A 25212-nucleotide genomic window follows, 5' to 3' on the forward strand; every position below is an offset into this window, starting at 1 on the left:
TATTCCTAGCAAATGAAAGACATACTACTATTATCTTTTTTGTTGAAAGTAGAGTAAATTATTATGCAGGCTGAGAGGGGTTCCCAAACGTTTTCATATGACTGTATATATCTCTTTCTCAATCTGAAGGACTGGACACATGGAGCTTAGTGTTTTATTATATAGTAGATCACTTTGACTAGATGGTATAGATATTTGTTTCCTGTGCTTGAAAATGGTCAGTGGAATGTCATCAATTCATTGTTTATTTAATAGTTCACAGCCAATCTCAGCAGCATGAGGTACACTCACATAGATACTCCAACTGACTCATACCAGGTCAATTTAAAGTTGCCAGGTAACCCAGGTATCTTTGGAACATGATAGGAAACAGAGGAGTACCTGGGAAAAACAGACAAGAGTAAAACACTCAAACTGCTAACAGACACAGAATGTACCTAGTACGTCTGAGACAGGAGGAACAGTGTCATTCACATACAACTTTTGCTTTTTCACAATTATTAAGTGTTTCCCATGCTCTAAAACACTGGCTTGAATACCTCATTTTAAAGTTTGATGTTATCATCACAGTCTGTGACACTGCATGGGTGCACTGACATGTTCACATGGGTGGAGTATTCCTTTAGTCTAATGCACTAATCTGATGAATTTGTCTGTGTTTGTGATAAAATTGGTTGTGTGTTGGCAGTTGGGGATTGATGAATACTGTTGCTCTTATGCTGTGTGCTTGTATCGATGTTTTCTGTTTATGAGTTTCACTAAACCAATTTCATTCAACAAATGTTATTATAGAAATAAAGTTAATTTCATCCCACTTCTTAAAGTGCTTTTTAAAGTTGTCCAGATTATGTTGATTTGTGACTCTAAACGATTCAGCGCAGTGTGTGTCCTGTGATGGACTACTGTCCCTTTTTGGGTTTATACATTGTCCCCTGTTCAGCAGACTCTGTCCCCCTGTGACTCAACATTATGATTTAGCAGCTTAGAAATGTGACAGATAGTTTCTTTTCTGGATTTTATGTAGAAGCAGTCACCCCATGTCACACCACAAACACAGTTTCCCAAATTTCGCAGTATCACTTTTATTCTCCCTCCCCGCCAAATGTCTCTGAACTATTTTCACTTGTCAAGCTATGCTGAAACCCAAAAAGTCACTCATTTAACTGATGCTGTTGATAAATTTGTTAACATCGGATATTCCACACCTCGTTTAGCAACCTGTCATGATCTTCTATAAATCTATACAAAATGCAAAAACTGTTGGGAACAATTACCTAATAACAGTGTACCTATCAGTGTAGGTAATTACTCTGCCATGTTCATGCACAATATAAAACTCTATAAGTTAGTGTAGTCCAGCAGGCTGAGCAATTATATAAATATGGAATATGGCAGCACCTGGTAATGGCAACAGATTTGAATATGTGTCTGTGTGTCTGTCTGTTTGTATCTCTCAATTGCATATGACCCTCGGTGAAGGTTTTGCTATAAGATTAGCTGCGTTCCCATGTATTTTCTATATGCTTATTGCTTATGTATAGGAATTAATTTAGTATTGCAAGAATTACAGATACGGTTTAAGATAAACTAAATTTTTTTTTTTCTTTACATTTTCTAGATTTTCAATCAAACCACAATCAGAGATTTAAGAAAGAAATCTGTCCTCCTTACTGGTTATCTGGATTACCTCATTCGGTTTTATTTCTCAAAAGATGACTTGGATGTAAGCAAACCTTACGTCCAAATTATAACTCCTTCAAACGCAGAAGAGCGAGGCTGTCAGTTGTCTTTAGCTTTTTCAGTTTCTATTAAAAAAATATTTACTGAATTAGAGAAAAGAGGAGTGGTGGTGAGTATAACCTATTTAAAATATTTCCTCACATTATTCTGCTTACTTTAATCACCTAAAACAGCCAAGGATCATAGTTAAAAGGTTATAAAACTGGTTGTTTTAGTAGACATTTTTCATAGGTGTTTTCTTCAGCTAAAAAATATCAAGTATCAATATAACACTAACAAAATAATTTTTGTTGTATCTAATTTTTTATCTAATGTCTTATATTAAATCCGTACTTTTTGTATATTCTCTAAGGAATTATGACACAATAGTGAAGTAAAAAAAAATAGGTAACACTTTAGTTTAGATACATTTACTCTTACATATCAAGACCTTAAAAAAGGTACTTCTGGTGTTAACACTTACAGAGCATCAATAAAGTGCTTATTCATCTGTGCAATGCAGCTTACTAAAATAACTTCACTTTGGAATGGTCAAAGGTGCCTTAACTGAGACATATTTATCTTGGTATTGCATACTTTATCATAAGGCTAGTGAATCCTTCACATTCGTAAGTAATTTTTCCAGCATATCAAATGCCACACTGCACAGGTATGAATAGCCGCTTTACTGAAGTTTGTAAGTGGTTTTGAATACCAAAATGGGCCTTTTTCCTTTCCAAAGTCAGTGGTGTGGACTATTAGTTGAGGTGTTACAGTTGAATGTTAACCAAAACAATCAGATATTATCCAACCCTTTCCCTGCTGGTGCTGCTGTCATACAAACACAAAAACAATTTTCTCAGACCTGCTTAGTCTAATTTAGAGTCTCAGGAGGCACCTGTGGCACCACTGCTTCCAATGCAGGAACCAGCCCAGAAACATGGGGTTCCTGCTGGTTCAAATACATAGCGGCAATGTGAAACTGGCAGTTAACCTAACATGCACATTTTTGGGAATGTGGGAGAAAAATCAGAGCTGCCAGATGAAACCAAATAGGAAGAACATATAAACTCCATAGGGACAACTGCCTGCTGTAAGATTTGAGTGCAGATATGGAAGAATATTTTGGACAAAATTAAATAAATAAATGCATTGTGAAATGTGACAATGAAATAAAAGCATGATATGAGAACATACAGTAAATAGAATGTGTCGTACAATGTTTTTTGTTGCTTATTTCTTTACTATTTATTTCTTCATTTGTTTTTTTTTCCCACTAGCACAGTGTACAATGTGAAATCCACATTAAAATGAAAACTGTCAATTTCACCTGTCAAAGTTGAGAGGATGAGCTCTAGCGAGTTCTAGGTTTTGACTGGTGAATCGTCAGTACAGTGCACCGAAACCTTTGGCCATCAGTTGCTACGTTTAGATGCAAAAACTACATGTTAGACTCTTTCCGGGCTTCTTGAATTAAATAGGCTGCATCAGGCAGTAATTTTGACCAATTTTTTCTTGCACTCATATCTGCCAAGGAAGTGCACAGTCATACACTTTACATGGTTGTAGAATCCTGTGTCTTACAGGCATGTGCAAAGTTGTGACGGTCAGTGTCCCCTCTGCCACTGATTCATTAAGGGCGATACGGTGGCGCAGTGGTAGTGCTGCTGCCTCGCAATAAGGAGCCCTGGGTTTGCTTCCCGGGTCCTCCCTGCATGGAGTTTGCATGTTCTGTTCCAGTTTCCTCCCACAGTCCAAAGGCATGCCGGTTAGGTGCATTGGCGATCCCAAATTTTCCCTGGTGTGTGTGAGTGTATGCCCTACGGTGGGCAGGCACCCTGCCCGCAGTTTGTTCCTGCTTTGCGCCCTGTGCTGGCTGGGGTTGGCTCCAGCAGACCCCCATGACCCTGTGTTAGGATATAGCAGGTTGGATAATGACTGACTTACTGACTTTACTCATTAGGGTCCACCTTCTCAGCTTTGGCAGGTAAAAACAACAGTTTTCATTTCAAGGCATGAGTCATTAAAATAAATACATATAGAAGTATTAAAGAAAAATATATTTAATAGTTTATGCTCACATATCATTCTGGATTTATCTGTTTATTGTCACATTTCATAATTCATTAATTTATTTGCATATTTATTTATGCATTTCATTTTACCTAAAATATTCATCCATACACAGGACACTTGATCCATGCGGCAACAGTGCCTACCAAAAACAGAAATAGGTGTGTTGTTAGGCAAAAACAGTTGCTATTTAGCGTAAGCATTTCTAACAGGTCACTCTGATTTGTTGTTATTCAATTAATATTGTAGTAAATCATTTACTGGTTTCACCATGTGCTTTTCTGCTTCCAATGATGTCTAGACATTGGTGATTTTTCATATTAGTATGATGTCATCATTTTCTAAAACCAATAAACCAAATGTCCAGTTCACTTCTGTGCAAGCAAGAAAGATGGATAAACAATATAGAAACCATCCAGTAACTTTTTTGAATGTTGTTTTTTTGTCAACAAGGAACTAAATTTTCATATGTGACATCAAGGTGAAGATGACTGCATCATTCAGGATTGATTCCTGTACTGTGCAAGTCAAACAGGTTTGATAATGGATTTAAGACCACTTAGAAGCAAAGAAATCACAGTGAAGGACTGCTGTCTCACAGCTAAAGGAGAATGAATACAAATCTTCACTTGGCCACTGTGCATAGTTTGCATATTCTATATCTGCCTTTAGAACTTTTTTCCAGCCATTTCCCAAAGATATGAGTGTTAGGTTAATTGGTGAATCTAAACTGGCCCAGAATGAGTGAGCATAGGTTTTGTATGTATGACAGTGGCCTGCAGTGCCTGGCAACCTGTCCAGAATTGTTTTCTACCTTACAGTCAGTGCTGCCATGATAGGCAGAGGTTCATATGATCCTAAGTTATGGATTTGTCAGGTTAGAAAATGCATGGATTGATAATTTAAGCACAAACACCAGCTGACTAAGCACACTGAAACTCATTATTGGTCTGCTAATGTAAGGTAATTAGTTACCTTTTGCTTAGATGACAAATATACTGTCTTATGATAGCTTATGTTTCTTTATAGTAGTGTATATGTTTAACTTTTTTGTTTACAAGAGAAAAGGAAAATAAAATTTTAAAATATTTTATATTATGAAAATGAATGTCATGTATAATGATTAGCATTTAACTGTCATAAATAGAAACAAAATGTTTCAGCAGATTTACTCTGACTAAATAAGTAATATAATCAAGGTAAAAAGTTTCATTGAAACTAAAGTTAATTATGAAAATGAATCTTGTCATGACATTTTTGCAGAAATGTGCTATACTGAAAGCCTATAATTTACTGTTTGTTTTTCAGTGTGATATGCGTGAACCAAATGTGCTACGCATCGCACCAACTCCACTCTACAACTCATTCAGTGAAGTGCATCGGTTTGTCACAACTCTAGGGTGCTGCTTTGATGCATGCACTGAGGCAACAGGCTTACTACAGAAAGGAGAAACATAATGGTAGAAGAAAATATATGTGCAAATCTAAAAATAAGGGAGTGCTAAAGGGTTTCATGACTGCAAGACATTTCGTATTCGATTGCTTTCAGAAGGAGATGAAGAAGCCACTTTTTCCATTTGTACCTCTTTCACCATGCACAGTGCCTTCCTCAAATAATTTTAATGTATTTTCTGTATGTACTAATTTATAGTATATGGAAGCTGAAGTCAAAAGTAAACTGAAATTTGCATACCATGCAGATAAGATGGTAATTATAACTATGACAAGGGTTCCCAGGATCTTCACAGAGAAGTGTAGAGATATTTGCTCAAACCGCATTTTTTGCATTTATCCCAAATAAAAAAATCTGAAACCGCATTTTTTGCATTTATCCCAAATAAAAAAATCTGAGTGATGCAGAAGATGGGCAGCATTTGCTGGTGCCTTTGCCCGACAGGTCCACATTAAGTCTCAGTGTGTGCTTGGCATTATAGAGATGAGAAATTGGGAGCAACAGATGAGCATTCAGTTGTGTTGAAAACTAAGCAAATCTGTCACCAAGATTTTAGAAATACTTAAACAACTGTAGTGTATGGTACTCAAAGCTTTTAGAAGATGGAATGAACACTTTTTAAAATGAATCAGAAGGGCAAAAAAGAACTGCTCCCTGACTTAACCCATCATACAGCAAACCCACCACTGACCATTATCTTCTAGATCAGGGGTAGGCAATGTCGGTCCTGGTGAGCCGCAGTGGCTACAGGTTTTCATTCCAACCCAATTGCTTAATTAGAAACCAATCATTGCCAATCTCAGACCTTATTTAATTTTATGGCTTGTTAGTCTGTGCAATGTAAGGCTCTTATATCGTAGATTTTTTTTCCTTTCCAAGGATATCATCCAAATGATTTGAAGCCTAAAACAGATAATTTTCAGTCTGTCACATTTTTCAATTACGGTAAGTGTTTTATTAAATCAAACAGTGCATGATGAACACACACAGATGTAATTGGAAAAAAGCTAGCTGGAGAACTGCTGGCTGCTTTGTCTTTTACATCTTATTGCTAATAAGAAGCAATTAAAACACTGAATTCAGCAGTTTAAGATTGAAATAAGCAATTAAGGTTGGAGAACCTTAACAAGCGAGACCACTAAAATGAAGCATCAAAATGTCACGTAAGCAATAATTGAGTTCTCGTTAAGGAACATTGCCCACCCCTGCTCTAGTCTTTTGACTTGTTCCTACCCTTTCCAATACAATTACAGATTAGAGCCCAAAGAGACACCAAGACTCAAAACACTTAATTCTGGAGCATGGTAGAGATCAGTTGACACATGACTATAATTTGTCTTAGAGCAGGGGTGGGCAATGTCGGTCCTGGAGAGCAACAGTATGTGCAGGTTTTTGTTCCACTCAATTATTGCTGATGAAGCACATATTGCTTAAGTGACATTTTGATGCTTCATTTTAGTGGTCTCGCTTGTTAAGGTTCTCCAACCTTAATTGCTTATTTCAATCTTAAACTGCCGAATTCAGTGTTTTAATTGCTCCTTATTAGCAATAAGATGTAAAAGACAAAGCAGCCAGCAGTTCTCCAGCTAGCTTTTTTCCAATTACATCTGTGTGTGTTCATCATGCACTGTTTGATTTAATAAAACACTTAATAGAAAAATGTGACAGACTGAAAATGATCTGTTTTAGGCTTCAAATCATTTGGATGATATCCTTGGAAAGGAAAAAAAATCTACGATATAAGAGCCTTACATTGCACAGACTAACAAGCCATAAAATTAAATAAGGTCTGAGATTGGCAATGATTGGTTTCTAATTAAGCAATTGGGTTGGAATGAAAACCTGTAGCCACTGTGGCACTCCAGGACCGACATTGCCTACCCCTGTTCTAGATTGTACTATGCATTATATTCATGAGTGATATTATAAAATTCTATTGGTAAACAATTCTAGAGAAGGCAACCAATATCAGGTGAGCGATCGATTTTCCACCAGCCTCGACTTTGCTGTATGCTGTATGTGGGGTTTTGACAATTGCATTTAATACATGCTTGTTGATTATGGCACTGCAGAATGCTGACATGTTGCATGCTCAGACATCCATATAAGAGTTTCACTGTAATCTGTAAGTGTGAAAATACTACCACTACTAGTATGCAATGCTTTGTATATTTTTGACTGAGTCTTGTGTATATTTTTTAAATTATTACAATGAATAAGAAACCTTTACCTTCTTGTTCAGCAGGTAATGAAAATAAAAATAATAAACTTTAAAAATGAACTGTTGGCTGGTTATTAATGTTTCTGTTCCATTTATTTCCAAGAAGACACACTGACCAGTTTCACTCCATGACATGAAGACTGCAGTAGTTAGAATATTGATTCATAAAGCAACTCCATTCACAGGATTTAAGGTTGTCACTGATTAGGTGGGCTACAGTTGTTGGGAAAATGATTCAAACTAAATTAACAGTATATGCATCAGTTTGGAATGACAAACAATTCAAAGTAGAAGTTCTCTTAATAAACCCCACACTCATCAGTTCAAAATTATAATGAGTGTGTTTGAGAATGTCCTATTTTATTTATAAAGCATTTTGTAATATATTCATTGATATTTTACTTTTTTAACACTATATTTGTGACTTCAGCACAATAAAATTTTTTGTTAGTATTTTGTGGGCACCATCATTTTCTACATTATTTGCATGGAGGCAGACATATTGTTTATAGCTATTATACATAAAATTATACTGTACTTATGACAATAATGACCTTATAAACCAGTCACCTTGATGCACATGCAGAGCAGGTTAGAAATGATGGAAGTAGGATAATTCGAAAGTCTCCAAAAATGAGAGTAAAAATTGCATTAGTACAAACAATCTGAAAAAATTACTTGGGGAAATAGCAGAACAGCGAAAAAGAGATTGAATATTCAGGTGCTGTACAGGCTTTTAAACATTTGAAGTTCTGCACGAAATGCAGATCACGTGACATGCAGCAGCAGCAAGCCAACAGCTTCTCAAGCAAAGAGGAGTTAAAAAAAATGTTTTTGTCTCCCATTGTATCACCGTTTAAGAGGGGTTTCGGAGAAGTGGCCGCTGGCAGGGGAGGAAAGGGGTTGGTGAATAAAAATAACTTTACATACATTAGAGAACAGTAAGGTATGGAGCCCCAAAAGGGACACAAGCAAAAAAAAAAAAAAACCTTACTTCTTGTGCGCATGTGAAAAGAAGTATTTTGGGCGCATGAGAAAGTGTAAAATATCGCGAGCACACAAAGTTTCCAGGGCACACATGAAACTAAGACTTTTGTTTGTTTGTTTTAAACTCATCTCACTTCACATGCTCCATGGTAAGGAAACTGATAAACTGTCTTGTTCTTTAGAGTGTGAATTTTGGTTGTTTTTTATTTACTATTTGGTTACCAGGGCTCCCACAGATATTACATCAATGTTTAGTGATTTATTTAAGTTTGTTATCAATTCTTTGTTTTGAATTCACATTATTAGGTTTATGCCTGGAGGTTGCCACATTGTTTACGCTTGTTAGGTGTGGTTGCTGGTCACCTGTTCTTATCAGCAAATAAGAGACATTAACAAACCATACATATAAAAATGGAACTCCACATTACTCAGCCTCTGAGACATGGATGATAACAGTAAAAGAAAAAACACACACTATTTGATTCTGTAAGTGAATTTTGTGGAGAAAATCGATCCTATTTAGTCCTGGGACCTTTTGGCAACAAATTTTTCTTACTTTTACATTTTATATTAGTTTACTGATCCATTGTCCGTTTTCAACTTGTTTAATGACTTTTTTTCTTATCTCAACTCTGTTTACTTCTCATCTTGAAGTTCTTTCTGCTCTCATCAATGTGACCTGTGATTCATTACATTGATATGGTTGGCTTATTTTAGGTATTTAGACCCCCTTGCCTTTTTAATGACTTTTTCTTATTATTTCCCTAAGAGATTACTTCATTTCTTAGTCAGCACCAAAATGGTATAGGTCTTGCCAATTCCAAATATTCTACCAGAAAGTCAAGGTTCAAGCCTACAGTCTGCACAGCCTCAAAAAATGAGGCAAAGAGTTTATAATCCAAATGTCCAAAAAACAGAAAGGAAAAAAATGTAACAAAAAGCCTCTAGAATATTGAAACTTAAATTTTGTTGTAAAGAGTTATTCAAGGACTCAATAAAAAGGATCAACAAAATTTACGGCAAGCACAAAAAAAAGGAAACAAAATACGTTTTGTGAAACCATGCAGCAAACAAAGCCAAAATCAGAATCTAGGTCCAGTACCTTAAACATGATGCCAAAATCTGAAGCCAACATATCCAAGCAAGAATCATAAATTCAAAACAAGGAGGAATCAAAAACCAGCAAAGATGAACCTGCAGTGAGCTGCTTCCATAATCCTCCTTTAATATCAGAAACTATATTATCTTACAAAGAAAAATAAGCATAACTCATCAGAACATACACCCTGTCACTCTCTATCAAAAGGTTCCAAAATTAGCAAATCATTTTCAATAAAGAATAGAAATCTGACATTGATAAAGTGCATTCCTCATTAGTCTGTGCAGTGCAGTTCAACTGAACATTATATGACAAACCACTCGCCCTGACTTGTATCATCTAAAATATGCCTAAACCAACACACTAATTGTAAGCAATATTTTTTGGAACCTATTCGTTTAGTCACATGTCCCACATGCAGAACATATTGATGAAAAATTTTTAATTCCTTGTCAGACAGTATTGAATCCATGATGACTATTATACCCAATCCACTTTTAGCCGTGTCCAAGACGGGATAAGAGTGCACTGTAAAAAATATCTCACAAGGCTTGAACTTCATATATGACAAAGAGGGGAATTCCATTCTGAAATAACAAGTTTTACTTTCTTGGTGGGGGGATATTTCAGCATAGCCTTTGTAAAGAATGACATGATTTATCTTAACATGCAAGAAAATTCTTCCAGTAACTAAAAAATAAATATTACAGTAAAAAAATGCAGTAACTTATAATAATGTTCATTTTCAATATTGATTTAATCATGATGGAAAATTGTCTGCCTGTTAAACTAGGACATCCTGACTTAATTTGTACCAGCACCTGTAAGGTGGTGTCTGTGACAGACACTTTACTGTCTATGCAATTTTATTACATCTTGCCTGAAGAAGGGGCCTGAGTAGCCTTGAAAGCTTGCATATTGTAATCTTTTTAGTTAGCCAATAAAAGGTGTCATTTTGCTTGGCTTTTGTCTATGCAAGAAATAGATGAAGAAAAGCACCACAATGTATGTCAGCATTTACGTTTGATGATTGCTTCACCGCATCGAACCATTCATCAAACATCAGAGCACACACACTGATCCCTGTAGGATCTAGAAGTGGCTTGCTACAACTACAATTTTTTTAGATTTGTCCTAACTTTCCGGTGACCATTGTGAAATCAAAGTTGTCATTTTAAGATAAATATTTCAGAATTCCTGTAAAACAGCATTTGTTTTGTAGTTTTCAAGCTACCCCAATTAAGTAATCAGACTTTGCCATTGGCTATGTCTATAATAATCCAGAATTAGCTTTTGAATTTGACTGTAACTTTAGTAGTTACTCCCTACTGGAGATGGCACCTCACTAGCTCGATTACCATTTATATATGTGTGGTATCACTGCATTAGTTGCATTTTAGTTGTTATGCTAATGAACATTACTTTGGCCTCAAACTCCAATTAGCGACAAATATTTAGTGTTTGCTAATTCCTTTTCAACAATTAAGTATGCTGTATTAGTAGCTCTGAGATTATTCATTTCCATTAACACATTATCTGTCGTATTTCTTTAGAGATTTTACTTGTGTTTTTAAAATATTACAATCTGAGCCACAAAAATATCTGGCCAAAGTGGAAGGTTTCAAAGTGGACCTAAACAAATTTTATTTGGAATTAGCATATGGAGCAGCTGATTTTGTAACTTTGGTAGATGAATATGTGGATGTGTGATAGAGTGGTGCCCCATCCAAGACTGCACCTCCTCTCTCACTCAGTACAGCTCGCATAGGCACTGACTGATAGCCACATTGAACTGGATAAGCAGGTTAGAAAATGGACAGAGAACTGTAGCCATGTTCATAACAAATGGAGGACGAATGCAACACTTTAATTTCTTTATCCTAGCTATGTATGGTATTTTATTAAAGATAAAACAGTTGCTATTATAATACAGTCATTATTAAAAAATTGTTTTAAGCATCTCATAACTATTTTCTAAGCTTGTCTTAGACATTTTGATCTGTTTCATTGCAGAACAATGTTTGGCATTTTTATTTTGTACTAAACAAGTTACTAGAAATAATTATATTTTATTATTTATTATATTTTCGGTTATTGAATATTCATTTTGTTTTTTGTTTGGGCGCTGCCATTTTGAGATAGCCACTGCTTAGATGCATCTCTTAGTTGATGATACCACAGATTCATTGTGGATAAAACATAAAAAACTTGCGTGTGTTACTTTAGTGAATTTTGGTAGTGAAAACTTAGTCAATCCTTTTTTGACTTTTGGTTAGCGTTTTGGTTTTGCCAACTTCAATGGTGACTTTCAGATTTACTGGCTTGTGATATCTGTTTTGTTTAAACAATCATATACTCCTCAGTTTGTTGTAGTACAATCGCAACTGATACTTAATCGATCACATCGGGTTACAGGTGCAAATGTGTATTTTTATTTCTCAGCTAATTCCATAACACAATATAGGTGGTAATAAAAAACAAGACTTTATTGCCTTGAATTATTTCATTTTATTAAGTTAAACCATGCAGAACCTTTAAATACAGTAATCCCTCCTCCATCGCGGGGGTTGCGTTCCAGAGCCACCCGCGAAATAAGAAAATCCGCGAAGTAGAAACCATATGTTTATATGGTTATTTTTATATTGTCATGCTTGGGTCACAGATTTGCGCAGAAACACAGGAGGCTGTAGAGAGACAGGAACGTTATTCAAACACTGCAAACAAACATTTGTCTCTTTTTCAAAAGTTTAAACTGTGCTCCATGACGACAGAGATCACAGTTCCGTCTCACAATTAAAAGAATGCAAACATATCTTCCTTTTCAAAGGAGTGCGTGTCAGGAGCAGATCATGTCATAGAGATAGAGAAAAGCAAACAAATCAATAGGTCTGTTTGGCTTTTAAGTATGCGAAGCACCGCGGCACAAAGCTCCTCCGTCAGGAGCAGACAAAGAGTGAGAGAGAGAGATAGAGAGAGACAGAGTTTGTTTTTCAAGCAAAAATCAATACGTGCCCTTCGAGCTTTTAAGTATGCGAAGCACTGTGCAGCATGTCGTTTCAGGAAGCAGCTGCACAAAAGATAGCAATGTCAGCATTTTTAGACGAGCGTCCGTATCGTCTAGGTGTGCGAACAGCCCCCCTGCTCAATCCCCCTACGTCAGGATCAGAGAAAGTCCGGAAAAGAGAAAGAGAAAAGTAAGCTGGGTAGCTTCTCAGCCATCTGCCAATAGCGTCCCTTGTATGAAATCAACTTGGCAAACCAACTGAGGAAGCATGTACCAGAAATTAAAAGACCCATTGTCCGCAGAAACCCGCGAAGCAGCGAAAAATCCGCGATATATATTTAAATATGCTTACATATAAAATCCGCGATGGAGTGAAGCCGCGAAAGGCGAAGCGCGATATAGCAAGGGATTACTGTAATAGGAAAGACACCCAGGCCGAAATTCAATCCTTGTCTTATACTACGCATTGCTCACTCACCACCTCATTTTACTCAGCTAGAACAATTCCAATCCACCCAGTATAACAAAGTGAGATGTCCTATTACTTTTAAAGTTAGAAAAAAAAATCTTCCATTTGAGGAACCATATCAAGTATCTTTTGAAAGAAATTCTGCTAACCATCTAATTTAACTTATCTGAGTGAATATGAATTCATTGAATGAATTTGAGATATATCACTCAAATATATTTATATTTAGTTGTTCTGTACCATGCATATTGTGATGTACTTATATTAAACTAAAAAAAAACAGGGAAAAAATCAACTTCACTCTGTTGAATTTTGTGGCCTCTTGATATTTGCCTGTCTGCTACTATTTATTGAACTTTCAGTAACTGAATTTGTCACTTCCTGAATTGTAAGTTAATATAACTGGGTGTTCTTCTGCATCATCCAAAGTAACACCCTTTATCTGTACAATAATACAAATAAAAATTTGTATATTTGTCATTGGTGTTCATTTTTTGTGTCAACTCATTTGTGAGGAAAGTACTGAAAGTAGTTATTTAGGCTTTTTTTGATTTTTTTGTTTTTTGGCCAATGCATATATTTTCTTCCACAATAATCTGTTTCTTTAATTTCAGGGTCACAAAGAGGTGTCACAGTGGTGCTACAATTAGCACTGCTGCCTAGCCAGATCTACGAGACTGGGGTTTAAATCCCAGCCTGGTGGTGGTTGTTGGTTGGGTTCAGAGGAATGATATGTGTACTTGCTGTTTTACATACATATTCCCTTTACATTCTTTTATAACAGAAATTTAAAAATATGCATGTCCATTGATTACTTTGCAATATATGGAAATCACATTTTCAGTTCAAATATTCTCATTTTTATTCTATTCTGAAACCCTTGGGTAGCAAAGTAACATGTTGGATAGCCGTTCTCTCTCGAGGAGCCTGGGTTTGAATTCTGGTTGGTTTACTGTCTGCATGGAGTTTGTCTGTCCTCCTTTTGACTACACAAATAGTGAGGCATTTTGGAAGCATACGAGAAGCTGCATGTACAAGTGTAGAAATGATGGGGCTATAAGCCCTGTAGGTGTACTACATACTACATGTAATGGAAAGTTCTAAAGTTCTATTCAGGAAACATCTGTATCCAATGTTACATATACCTGCTGTTTCTTTATGAGACTTTGTTAATCGTCTTGCGCATGGAAAAGGCCATATATATAATTAAAATGTATCATTACTATTATTTGCATCTTATTAAAAACTAAGAATATAGTTGTTTAAGACTAGAATAAGCAATAAGGGTTCAAAATCTTAACGAGTGAGGCAACAAAAATGAAGCAGAAATGTGTTACTTGAGCAAAAGGTGCTTCTTAAGCAAATGGGTTGGAACAAAAACCTGAAGCCACTGTGGCCCTCCAGGACTGGGTTTGCCCACCCCTGTAAAAAGTCTTAGACTTTCAAAAGCCTTTGATACAGTCCAACACCAAAGATTAATTATGAAACTAGAAGTCATTGGAATCAGAGGTAACCTACAAAATTAGATTACAAACTTGTTAACCAACAGGTGGCAAAGAGCACAAATAAGAGAATACTCCACGCGGAGTGAGGGAAACAATAGAGTCCCACAGGGCTCTGTCCTGGGTCCAATACTATTTCTGATTTGTATTAATCATTGATTCTGGTAAAGTTAGTATATTTGTGAAATTCACAGATGATATCAAAATCTGAAGAATTACCGACACTGAGGCAGCAGAAAAAACAATTCAAAAAGCTTCAGAACTGGGCAAACACTTTGAAAATGCACTAGAAAACTGTATAATGCTATATGTGGGCCAAAAATCAGTTATTAATACAAGATAGAAAACTTTTTTTTTTTTTTTACAGGATGCAATTTATGAAATCGATCTAAGTAATGCACAGTGGCTAATAAAAAGGCAAATATATAAAACCAGTAACGGCGCACTGCACGGTAATGTGCAGGGAATACACTTGACTTGAGCATTCATAGTTTTCATCCTCTTTCTCGGTATGTTTAGCATTAGTTTGCTCAGATGTTGATGCGCTTGCTGCTTCCTGAGGAGTTCTTCTTTTCTCCACCTTAGCGGCCAGCTTCTTCTCTTCGTTTGTCGGCATCTTTTCGCGTTAAAACTGATTAAGTCAGTGTTTGTCTTGCAAATGCTTAGTACATTTTCTTTCATTTTTCACTTAAGTCTTCAATCTGCCTCAAGAATGAATTAAGATATGAAGAGGTAGGGGAAGTGATGGCGAAGGTGGTAGGAATTAGAATGGCGCCCGTCCGCATGCGCCGCACAGCTGCCCTGCTGAGCACTGCCGAGAGTTGATTCTACAATAAAATAAAAATAAAAAGAGGAATAACCTTGGAGGTCAATAATCCCCCTGAAAGCAGATAGTAGACCTCACGTAGTATATGTGTACCAAATTTCAAGTCAATAGTTCAAATGGTTTGTGAGCTACAGGTGATTTAAAATCCTGGACAGACAAATGAACAGCCACGATAGCGTATTATATATAAAGATAGTAGGTTATATCATAAAGACTGTTGAATATAAATCAAGGGAAGTTGTGCTCTGACAATATAATGCACTAGTCTATGTAGTATTTTGCACAGTTCTGGTCACCACGCTACCAAAAGGAACAGAAAGAAATGAAATGAAAGAAAACATACTAAGCATTTGCAAGACAAACACTGACTTAATCAGTTTAGGGGCGGAGTGGTGGCTGTGAGGTTAAGGATCTCTGCTGGTATCCAGAAGGTTGCCGGTTCGAATCCCCATCACTGCCAAAAGAGATCCTACTCTGCTGGGCCCTTGGGCAAGACCCTTAACCTGTAATTGCTCCAGGGGCGATGTACAATGGCTGACCCTGCGCTCTTACCCCAAGGGGTATGCGAAAACTAACAAATTCCTAATACAAGAAATTGTATAAGGCGAAATAAAGAACAAAACAAAAAACAAAATAAAAAGGACATAGAAGCACTTGAAACTGTGCAGAGGAGAGCAGACCAAATGCATTCCAGGACTTAATGACATGTCGAACATGGACGAACTCAGATAATATAGCCTGTTAAATCTTGAGCAAAGGAGACTGTGTGGAGACCTAATACAGGTCTTCAAAAATCTCATTTAATGAAGCAGATCCTGCAGAATTCATTCAACTTAATGGTAAACCACGTACTAGAAGACAACAATGGAAATTATTGGAACTGTATTAAGGACTGAAGCCCTGTGTCTGGATGGGATGTTGGGACAGCTTAGCTATTAGCTAAATGAATGAGTCTGATGGACTGAATTGTCTTCTCACATTTGCAAAATGTCTCGTGTTATTTACATAAGTTGTATCAGAGACCTGGTCCATTAATCACAACTAAAGGTCCAGCAGCACATAGATATCAGTTCACACCACTTGAATACAAATGACCATGTATAATGGTAGGCATGAGGTTCTTCTGGGCAAATGCAGTGTTTGGCTTAGTTTGATAAATATATACATGTAATGTATGGCAACAGTGACAACTTACATTACAGAAAAAAAAAGTTTTTCTTCCAAAGCAAATTGTTCCAGAAGTTTTAATTCAGTACTGTTTTAGACGGCAGAGGTTTTGTCCTTAAGTCAGTCTTTCTATGAGGTTAATTATTAATGAATCACTCATTTTAAATAATTTAATCATTTTCAATTTCAATTGTTCAGTTATGAATTACAAAGCTTGACTCCATTTAGTCACAAGAGAGGCACATCACACACTGTCCAGCTTATTACGGCCTATTAACCTAACACACACATTTTTAGGGTGTGGGACAAAACTAATTGTGAATTTCCCCTTGGGATTAATAAAGTATCTATCTATCTATCTATCTATCTATCTATCTATCTATCTATCTATCTATCTATCTATCTATCTATCTATCTATCTATCTATCTATCTATCTATCTATCTATCTATCTATCTATCTATCTATCTATCTATCTAATATACCTGATGACAAAGAAGAATCACACATGCAAATTTCAGACTACGATCAGTTGCAAGATTTAAACCTGGACCCTAGAGCTGCAAGTCAGTTGCACTTACCACCATACAACCCAGCTCAATTGTTTCATTGTTGTTCTATGATGGATGACTCAAGAACTCAGAGATACACTATATCAAGACAGGCCAGTAGATCAAAGATATTGCTTGCTGAAGCAAAGAGAAATAACTGAATCAAATGGCATTGAGCCTTACACAAAGACAGTGACCTTTGCTGTAATTTAAATTATGCTTTGTTTTAACTTGCATTATAATGTGTGTATAGCCACAAAGAAAATACTACAGTCTGCCTTTAAATCTCAGAAAGAAGCTTCAACAGAAATATTTTCTTATAAGCCACATCAGACATTTCGTACACAATTGAAATTTCAAACTGTGAAAAATCAAATACAATGTTGAAACTTCACATACTAAAATTACAAAAATGTCCTGTACCTTCAGCATTCTGACTATGGTGTGTTTTCTTGTGTGACTTTTTATGTTGTTAGAAATTTGTTTATAATTATTGTTCTCAGTAATTGGCACTACTTAACACAGAAATTAATAACACACTTCATATTTAAGTAATTTGCTTAAGTAGTTAGCATACTGTATTTATAAAGGAAACAACTAACTTCAGCCTTCCCCCATTCAACTGGCAGTGAACTGCACACACCCTTATTTTTCCTGTTATCTCTGTTGGCACATCTTTACATCATACGATAGAAAGGAAGCTCTGCATCATCGGCCAAGCAAAAACAGTTACTTTCATTCTTACACTTCCACTAATAGAAACAAAATTCAGTTGCTTTAAAATAAATTCCACTGCAAAGCCAAGAACAAAAGAATAATGTGAGCACCCTGTCCATCCAAATGTCAAGTGCGAATGTCTTCATCATCATCTGTGACTATAAAGAATAGAACATTATCTTTAACATGATCTTCAACATTATCCTTATAATCATCATCATCCATTTAATGTCTATCTTCTGGGTTTACTCGGATTAGCTGATTGTCCACAAGTCTTTATTCTCCACTTTCCACATTCCTTGGCGTTCTTTGGGGTTAGACCCATTTTTTGCATATTTTATCAAAACAAAACCTTCAGCCAGACCTTCTTCCACCTCCTTCTGGGCCTCATCCCCTCCATCTCTTCCGCTTGTCATTTGGTGCTTTTCATCTGTCAAATCATTTATTTTGTTTCTCTTCTGCAGAAAACCTATAAACTCCACTTCAAGATCTTCTCTTCACCGTGCCTTCATCTTCCTTTCACTATGAAACATTCCACATATCAGCTTGATGCTTCTCATCTCTATTCTTTCCAGTTTTTCTTCATGTTCTGCTTTCATTGGCAATGCCTTGCTCTCATAGAGCATACCACTAGTCACACAGCTTTGATCATTTTTTTCTGTTCAATGTTAGAGACTCCTTTAGAAGTGAAAACGGTGGACAGGACAGTGTTATCACTGCTGTGCTTGCATCTCCATCTGCTCTTAGTATATCACCTACACAGAAGACATTCCTTATTTTCTAAATCTTCTCTAACACTGCTATCTAAATTCACATTCAGAATTCTGAACACTGCTTACGCACTTTCCACAATCGAAGGTGACTTGAGAAGCAACAAGAATGTCACGCTGATGTTGCTCCCTTCATTATGAACATACTAAATGCCTCTCAAACTCCATTCCTGTTGTCCTCAACCTCATGAGAGGTATGCCTGTTCTCAAAACGCTAATTCTAGACTTTTTTTTCTTTCTTTTTCTGCCTAAAACACTTTTAAACGGGCCGCTAATAACAAAACACTTTTATGCAGCCTCTAATTTGATTTTTTCTAATTCAAATTTGAACCTTTCTAATGTGAATTTTGGCATTACAACCTGAAAACAGCTCTTAATCAATTGTGAATATTCTGCTTTGCAGTATTGATGATGGTTGTCCTGTTGATTTGCCAGTCCTTGAAGTAATTTGTTAATGTGTGAAATAAAAAATAATCCAAAATGTCTAAAATAATTATACAGCACTGACATAATCCTTCTGCAAATGAAAGTCATCTCCTCACTCTAGCTGCATGCAGTTAGTTTATTGAGAGGTAAATACAATTCTCTGACTCCTTACAACTAAACATTACTTCTTACAGAACAACTTCATCATCCTCTGTGTCCATGCTTGGATGCAAACTTGAGGGTAATCAAACTTTTGTATCTCACACCTCTGCTGCAATCCAACATTCATTTATCATCAGAGGGATATCACCAGAATGGAATCGTACACCTGTAGATCAGACACTAATGGTACCAACAGACTTTTATAATCACCTAGTTAGACTACTACTACAGTACTCTTTTAATGGATGTCCAAGAGAGGTTAAAGCAGGTTCAAAATAGTGCTGTTAAATAAAATAGCCGCTACTTTTCTTGTCTACACAGACTTCATGTCCCAAATCAAATCATCTTCTACACATTGTCTCTGAGTTATAAAACTGAACACCTGTCCTGAATACTTGCCTGTGCTCATTACACCATACAAAACTGTTACAGTGGAGATTGTCTAATGTTCCATAACCCTTTAAAGAAACATTTGGCAAAATCAATTAATTTTGTGCCCCCAAGGTCTGAAACACTCTTCTTTAGTCTGTTCTTGACGCTCTGTCTATCCTGATATTCCAATTCAAAAATAGTAAAGTTTGAACTCCTATCCCTTTATTAATATGCTTCAGCAGTGTTCTGTGAGTCACTTTGATGCTACTAACTCTAGCAAAATGTTTAGTATGTGCATTAACTACTTATAACTTAGTGCACCCTACAGAGGCCATAATCTCTGAATTTGTGGAACACAAACTTGTCCCTGTACTCCACTTAGAGCATGTTAAGCAACTGTCTTCACCTTATTCAGCGATTTTGGCAGGAACCATTCTTCATTGTCTAATACTGTAACTGCGATTAATTTGTATGCAAGAAAATCTCATAAGTTTAGATATTTGGCATTATATTACAATCTGGTTTGCTTGTGCATGCTTTTAATGTAATAGTGTTATATAAAATAAATATTGAATGCCTGGCACCTTCACAAGTCCCCTACACTAGTAGATTTAATACAATATTAAATGCAAAACTGAAGCATTGGAAAGCACAAGAAATGTACCAGTGGCAGATACTATTATCACTCTGAGACACTTTCACAGAAATGGCAGCCTTTCCAGTGCTTGGAAATGAGGTTTTTATTCTAAAGAATAAAGTTCATTGTACATACAGTACCTATAAAAAGTATTCAAAACCGTGGATTCACATTTTATTTTATACAACATTGAATCACATTGGATTGTGGGTGTTTTGATGCTGACCAACAGAAAAAGACTAACATCAAAGTAAAAACAAATATAAAACTCAACATAATTGATCATATAGTGGAGCACCTTTGGTGGCCATGACAGCCCTGAGCCTTTTTCTCTGTCAGCTTTGTACATCTGAACACTGCCATTTTCCTCATTCTTATTTGCAAATCCGTAGTGTGAGGTGTGGTAATGCATGTTAGGGGTCTGTGGCCGTGTGAAGGTTTTAGTTAAAAACAGTGTACTCAGGCTCGAAGGGACATAGGTGTATGCAGTAGCATGGATGAGTGACCCTGGGAAGTTGATGAGACAATTGGTGAGCCTGTATTCACATACAAATGTGCACAGTTCAGCCAATTTCTGTATTAACACTCTTGGTGTGTAATTAGGCACCTACACCCACTCCAGTGCAAAAAGGATGTGAGCAGAACAGAAAACCGAAAGAAACAATGGAGAAAGAAACAAGAAAGAGACTGGTAGGTTAAAAGGAAAAGAAAAATAAGACAGGATTGTGGCTGAGGCAATGCTGTTATGGGAAGGAGGCAGGAGGTTGGGAATATGGCTTCAAGAGAAGTGAGTGGACGGTGCTCATGAAGCAGGGTTACTCCTTCTGAGCAACAAAGGAGCAGGAGCAACCAACCACTCCAAGTAAGGTTCCAATGAAGGCTGAGGAATGGTGGCAGAAAAAAAAGGAACAGAGTTTGCAGGTCCTTTTCATGCTGAAAAATGACATCGAGGACACAAGCCAGTAACAGGGTTGATGGCGCCTGTCAGAGGACTTCTGCTTTTGCTGCAGAAACCTTAAAGTGTAAGCAGAGGAGACATTGATTAGGAAGCTCAGGAATGGTTATGAAGAGACTGATTCATGATGTTTTAACCTTGTATTTTTATCTCAATTTGATGAATTATTTATTGGTTATTTATTGTGACCTTTAACCTCCAAGGAACACTTGTTTTTATTAGGGATTATTTAACTGAAAAGACTGCACCAGACTTTGTGAACACTTTGTATGGAATAAAAGCATAAAGCACTTTTGCACCATGTTTGTGTCCTATCCATCCTCAACCCATGACTATCAATGTCCTCGGTTCAAGCGTGTATGTGAGCTGCAGTCAAACTGGATATCATATGAGGATTGTAAGTCAGCAGACTTTTCAAGTCCAGCCATAAACTCTCCTTTGGTTTGAGACCTGAAATCTGACACAGCCACTCATGGCCATTAACAGTATTGTTTTAAGCCATTCCTGTGTAGTTTTGGCTTGATACTTGGGGTTTTTGACTTATGCACAGGTTTCTTGCAGACAACATTAGGTTTTCTTCCAATCTTAGTGATTGGTAATAATGGATATAATGAGGTTATTAGAAATAAATGTGATGCATTAGGATTAAAAGTCAAGACGGAAGTAAAGAATTTAGGGGTAACTATTGACTCTGACCTGAATTTTAAATCGCATATGAATCAGATTACTAGGACAGCATTTTTTCACTTAAGAAATATAGCAAACGTTAGACCTCTTATAACATTGCAAGATGCTGCGAAATTAGTTCACGCTTTTGTTTTCTGTCGACTAGGTTACTGTAACGCACTCCTCACAGGACCACCCATAAAAGACATCAATCAATTGCAACTAGTGCAGAATGCAGCTGCTAGAACATTAACTAGGAAAAGAAAATCCAAACACATCTCTGCAGTTCTGATGTCACTACATTGGTTACCTGTGTGATTTAGAATTGACTTTAAAATACTGCTTATAGTTTACAAAGCCATAAATAATCTCATTTCATCTTATATTGTCTGACACCTTACACTCCAATCGTAACATTAGATTTTCAAATGAGTGGCTGCTTATTATTCCAAGTGCTAAACTTAAAAGAAGTGGTGAGGCGGCCTTCTGCTGTTATGCACCTAAAATCTAGAATAGTTTGCCAATAGGAATTCGCCACACTAATACAGTGGAGCACTTTAAAATACTGCTGAAAACACATTACTTTCACATGGCTTTCTCATAGCTTCATCTTAGTTTAATCCTGATGCTCTGTGTATTCAATTAATTATTATTATTATTCATGGTGGCTCCAAAATCCGTACTAACCCCTACTTTCTCTTCTGTTCTTTTTGCACCACCACCACCTAATCAAAGCACCATGATGTCCCTGCATTGATGCATTAAAGGCCAGAAGTCCACATGACCGTCATCATCAAGTTCTTCCATGAGAACCCTGAATACAATGAGGACTGATTGAGGTTATTTATTAAGTAGAATGCTTAGAGGGGGCTGGGTGGTCTCGTGGCTTGGAACCCCTGCAGATTTTATTTTTTCTCCAGCTGTCTGGAGTTTTTTTTTTTGTTTTTTTCTGTCCTCCCTGGCCATTGGACCTTACTCTTATTCTATGTTAATTAGTGTTCCCTAATTTTAATTCTTATTTATTTTACTTTTTTCTCTTTCTGCATCCTGTAAAGCACTTTGAGTTACATTATTTGTATGAAAATATGCTATATAAATAAATGTTGTTGTTGTTGTTCCAGGATTTCCCAGTACTTTGCTGCATTTCACCCTCTACCCTCACATGCCTTCCAGAGCCTGCTACAGAAAAAAGCGACTCCACAATATGATACTGCAACCACCACCATGCTTCATGGTGGAGATGGTGTGTTTTTGATAATGTGCAGTACAGAAAACAAACCATTTAGTCTAATGACAGCAAAGCTCCATTTTGGTCTAACCAGACCATAGAACCTTTTTCCAACTGGCTCTAGAGTATCCTATGTTGCTTCTGGCAAACTCTCCCTTTTTTTAAAACGGTGGCTTTCTTATGGCCACTTTCACATGAAGCTATGACTGGTGAAGCCCCAGGTAACACTTGTCTGCAGTCTCTCTAATCTTTACCAGTGTAGCTTATAAATCCTGCACCGTTACCGTAGGTCTCCTGATGGCCTCCCTCACTAGTCTTCTTTTTACATGATCACTCATTTGTTGTGGACAGTGAATTAATAAAATGTGAAACATCCAAGGGGGTGAACACTTTTTATTGGCTAAGTACACCTTGTACTAAAAATAACGAATGCTAAGTGGATTATTCTGGGTTCATTATAGAAAAATGAATAGAAAATAACAATAAAAAGAAAAAACAACACAATATTGTAAAAATTGTTTATATTTATAATTTCACGTTATTACAGTGAGTATGTTATTACAATTTCCCTGATACTTTTGAGAAATTCAAGATAATTTTTTTTTAACATTTTGTAAAAAGTAAAGTAAGCAGTTTTCCAGATATGGTTATAATTTTGCTTTTAGTACTTTTCGACTATGACACCAGAGAATATCAAGCTGTTGCCTGTTAATCAGTTCTACAAGTAAGAATAAATGTATTGTACATCAGCTTGAATGGTCCTGATTGTAGCCAATACTATTTGACTCAGTGACCTGTAGGTGGCAGCAAATATTTACAAGTGATCCCAACCTCTCTCTCGCTATCTGTAAGAAGCCAGTTTTTAAGCAATATATTGATATTCACTTTCTTACCATTTTAAATGTATTATATGGTAGAGCAGACAGTGGTTTAGCTGAGAATAATTATCTGCAAAAGAGTGATCTTTGTTAGGCAAAGCTGGCCCAAAATGAATATCCAAAAGAGATTTGTCACTTTCTGCATTATGGCATCTTTTTCAAATAAACTTGAAATATTTTCATTTGATGTTAAGTTACCACTGTTATTAAGCGTATATCCCCAAGTCGAGGGGTTCCTAAAATGTTCTATCATCTGGTCCCCTCCAATATAAACTTAATGCAGTGAAGTGTAGCATGATCTATGAACTTGATGACTGCTAGCAGAAGTCACACTTCATGATTCTGGACACTTATAAATCTACTAATCAAAGCAAATGCTTAACTAATGCAGACTATTGATGCATGTACGATATCTGTATGCCAGGGGTTTTCAATCTTTTCCTAGGCGTACCCCTCCAGGAATTTATATTTGTTTTGTCTTTAAATTGTAACGTATTTAACTCTTACCAGGCACAACTAAAGAGGATATTTCTTTAAACCCCATCCCAGTATAGCACTTGAGGATTTTAATAAGAAATTATACTGTTTTGAATGGTCTCTGGTTTTGAATTTTTATTGTGTACACAAAATCTTTTCTAATGAGTTATTTGTTCAATGTAAAAACAGTAGTGTAATAACACACCCACTATTGCTTAACATGGAATGAAAAATCAAAAGTCTAAATAACCATACAAGTAACAAGTTAAAGTTACACACTATACAATTTCAAAACAAAAGAAGTACCTGTGACTCACAAGTTACATATGACATTAGGTCGAGAAAAGGAAAATAAAGTCAAAGTGAAGGCTAAGCCTGCTTCATTACTGTACAGTTCAGCTTCTATGTTTCACCAGTTCCTGTATTTATTTTTTAAATAATGAGGAAGGTAACCAAACATCCATCCATCCATTACCCAACCCTCTATATCCTAACTACAGGGTCACGGGGGTCTGCTGGAGACAATCCCAGCCAGCACAGGGCGCAAGGCAGGAAACAAACCCCGGGCAGGGCGCCAGCCCACCGCAGGGCGCGCACACACCCACACACCAAGCACACACTAGGGACAATTTAGAATTGGCAATACACCTAACCTGCATGTCTTTGGACTGTGGGAGGAAACCAGAGTACCTGGAGAAAACCCACGCAGACACGGGGAGAACATGCAAACTCCACGCAGGGAGGATCCGGGAAGCGAACCCGGATCTCCTAACTGCGAGGCAGCAGGGCCACCCACTGTGCCACCCGTAACCAAACATTACTAATTATTATTGTCAGTCAGTCATTTTTCAACC

At 36.6% G+C, this 25212-nt stretch overlaps 1 protein-coding gene across 2 annotated transcripts in view; it reads left to right on the top strand.

The window, feature by feature from the left end:
- The window catches only part of kynu (kynureninase), a 179568-nt gene extending 173322 nt beyond the window's left edge, over positions 1 to 6246 (top strand). For both annotated transcript variants that reach the window (XM_028806512.2, XM_028806511.2), the window contains 2 exons: positions 1619 to 1849; positions 5101 to 6246. In XM_028806512.2, the coding sequence (XP_028662345.1) occupies positions 1619 to 1849; positions 5101 to 5250 (381 nt within the window). In that variant the 3' untranslated portion in view covers positions 5251 to 6246. The remainder of the gene's footprint in view (positions 1 to 1618; positions 1850 to 5100) is intronic.
- Positions 6247 to 25212: the final 18966 nt, after the last annotated feature.

Source organism: Erpetoichthys calabaricus, chromosome 8 (assembly GCF_900747795.2).
Source record: "Erpetoichthys calabaricus chromosome 8, fErpCal1.3, whole genome shotgun sequence".
NCBI lineage: Eukaryota > Metazoa > Chordata > Cladistia > Polypteriformes > Polypteridae > Erpetoichthys > Erpetoichthys calabaricus.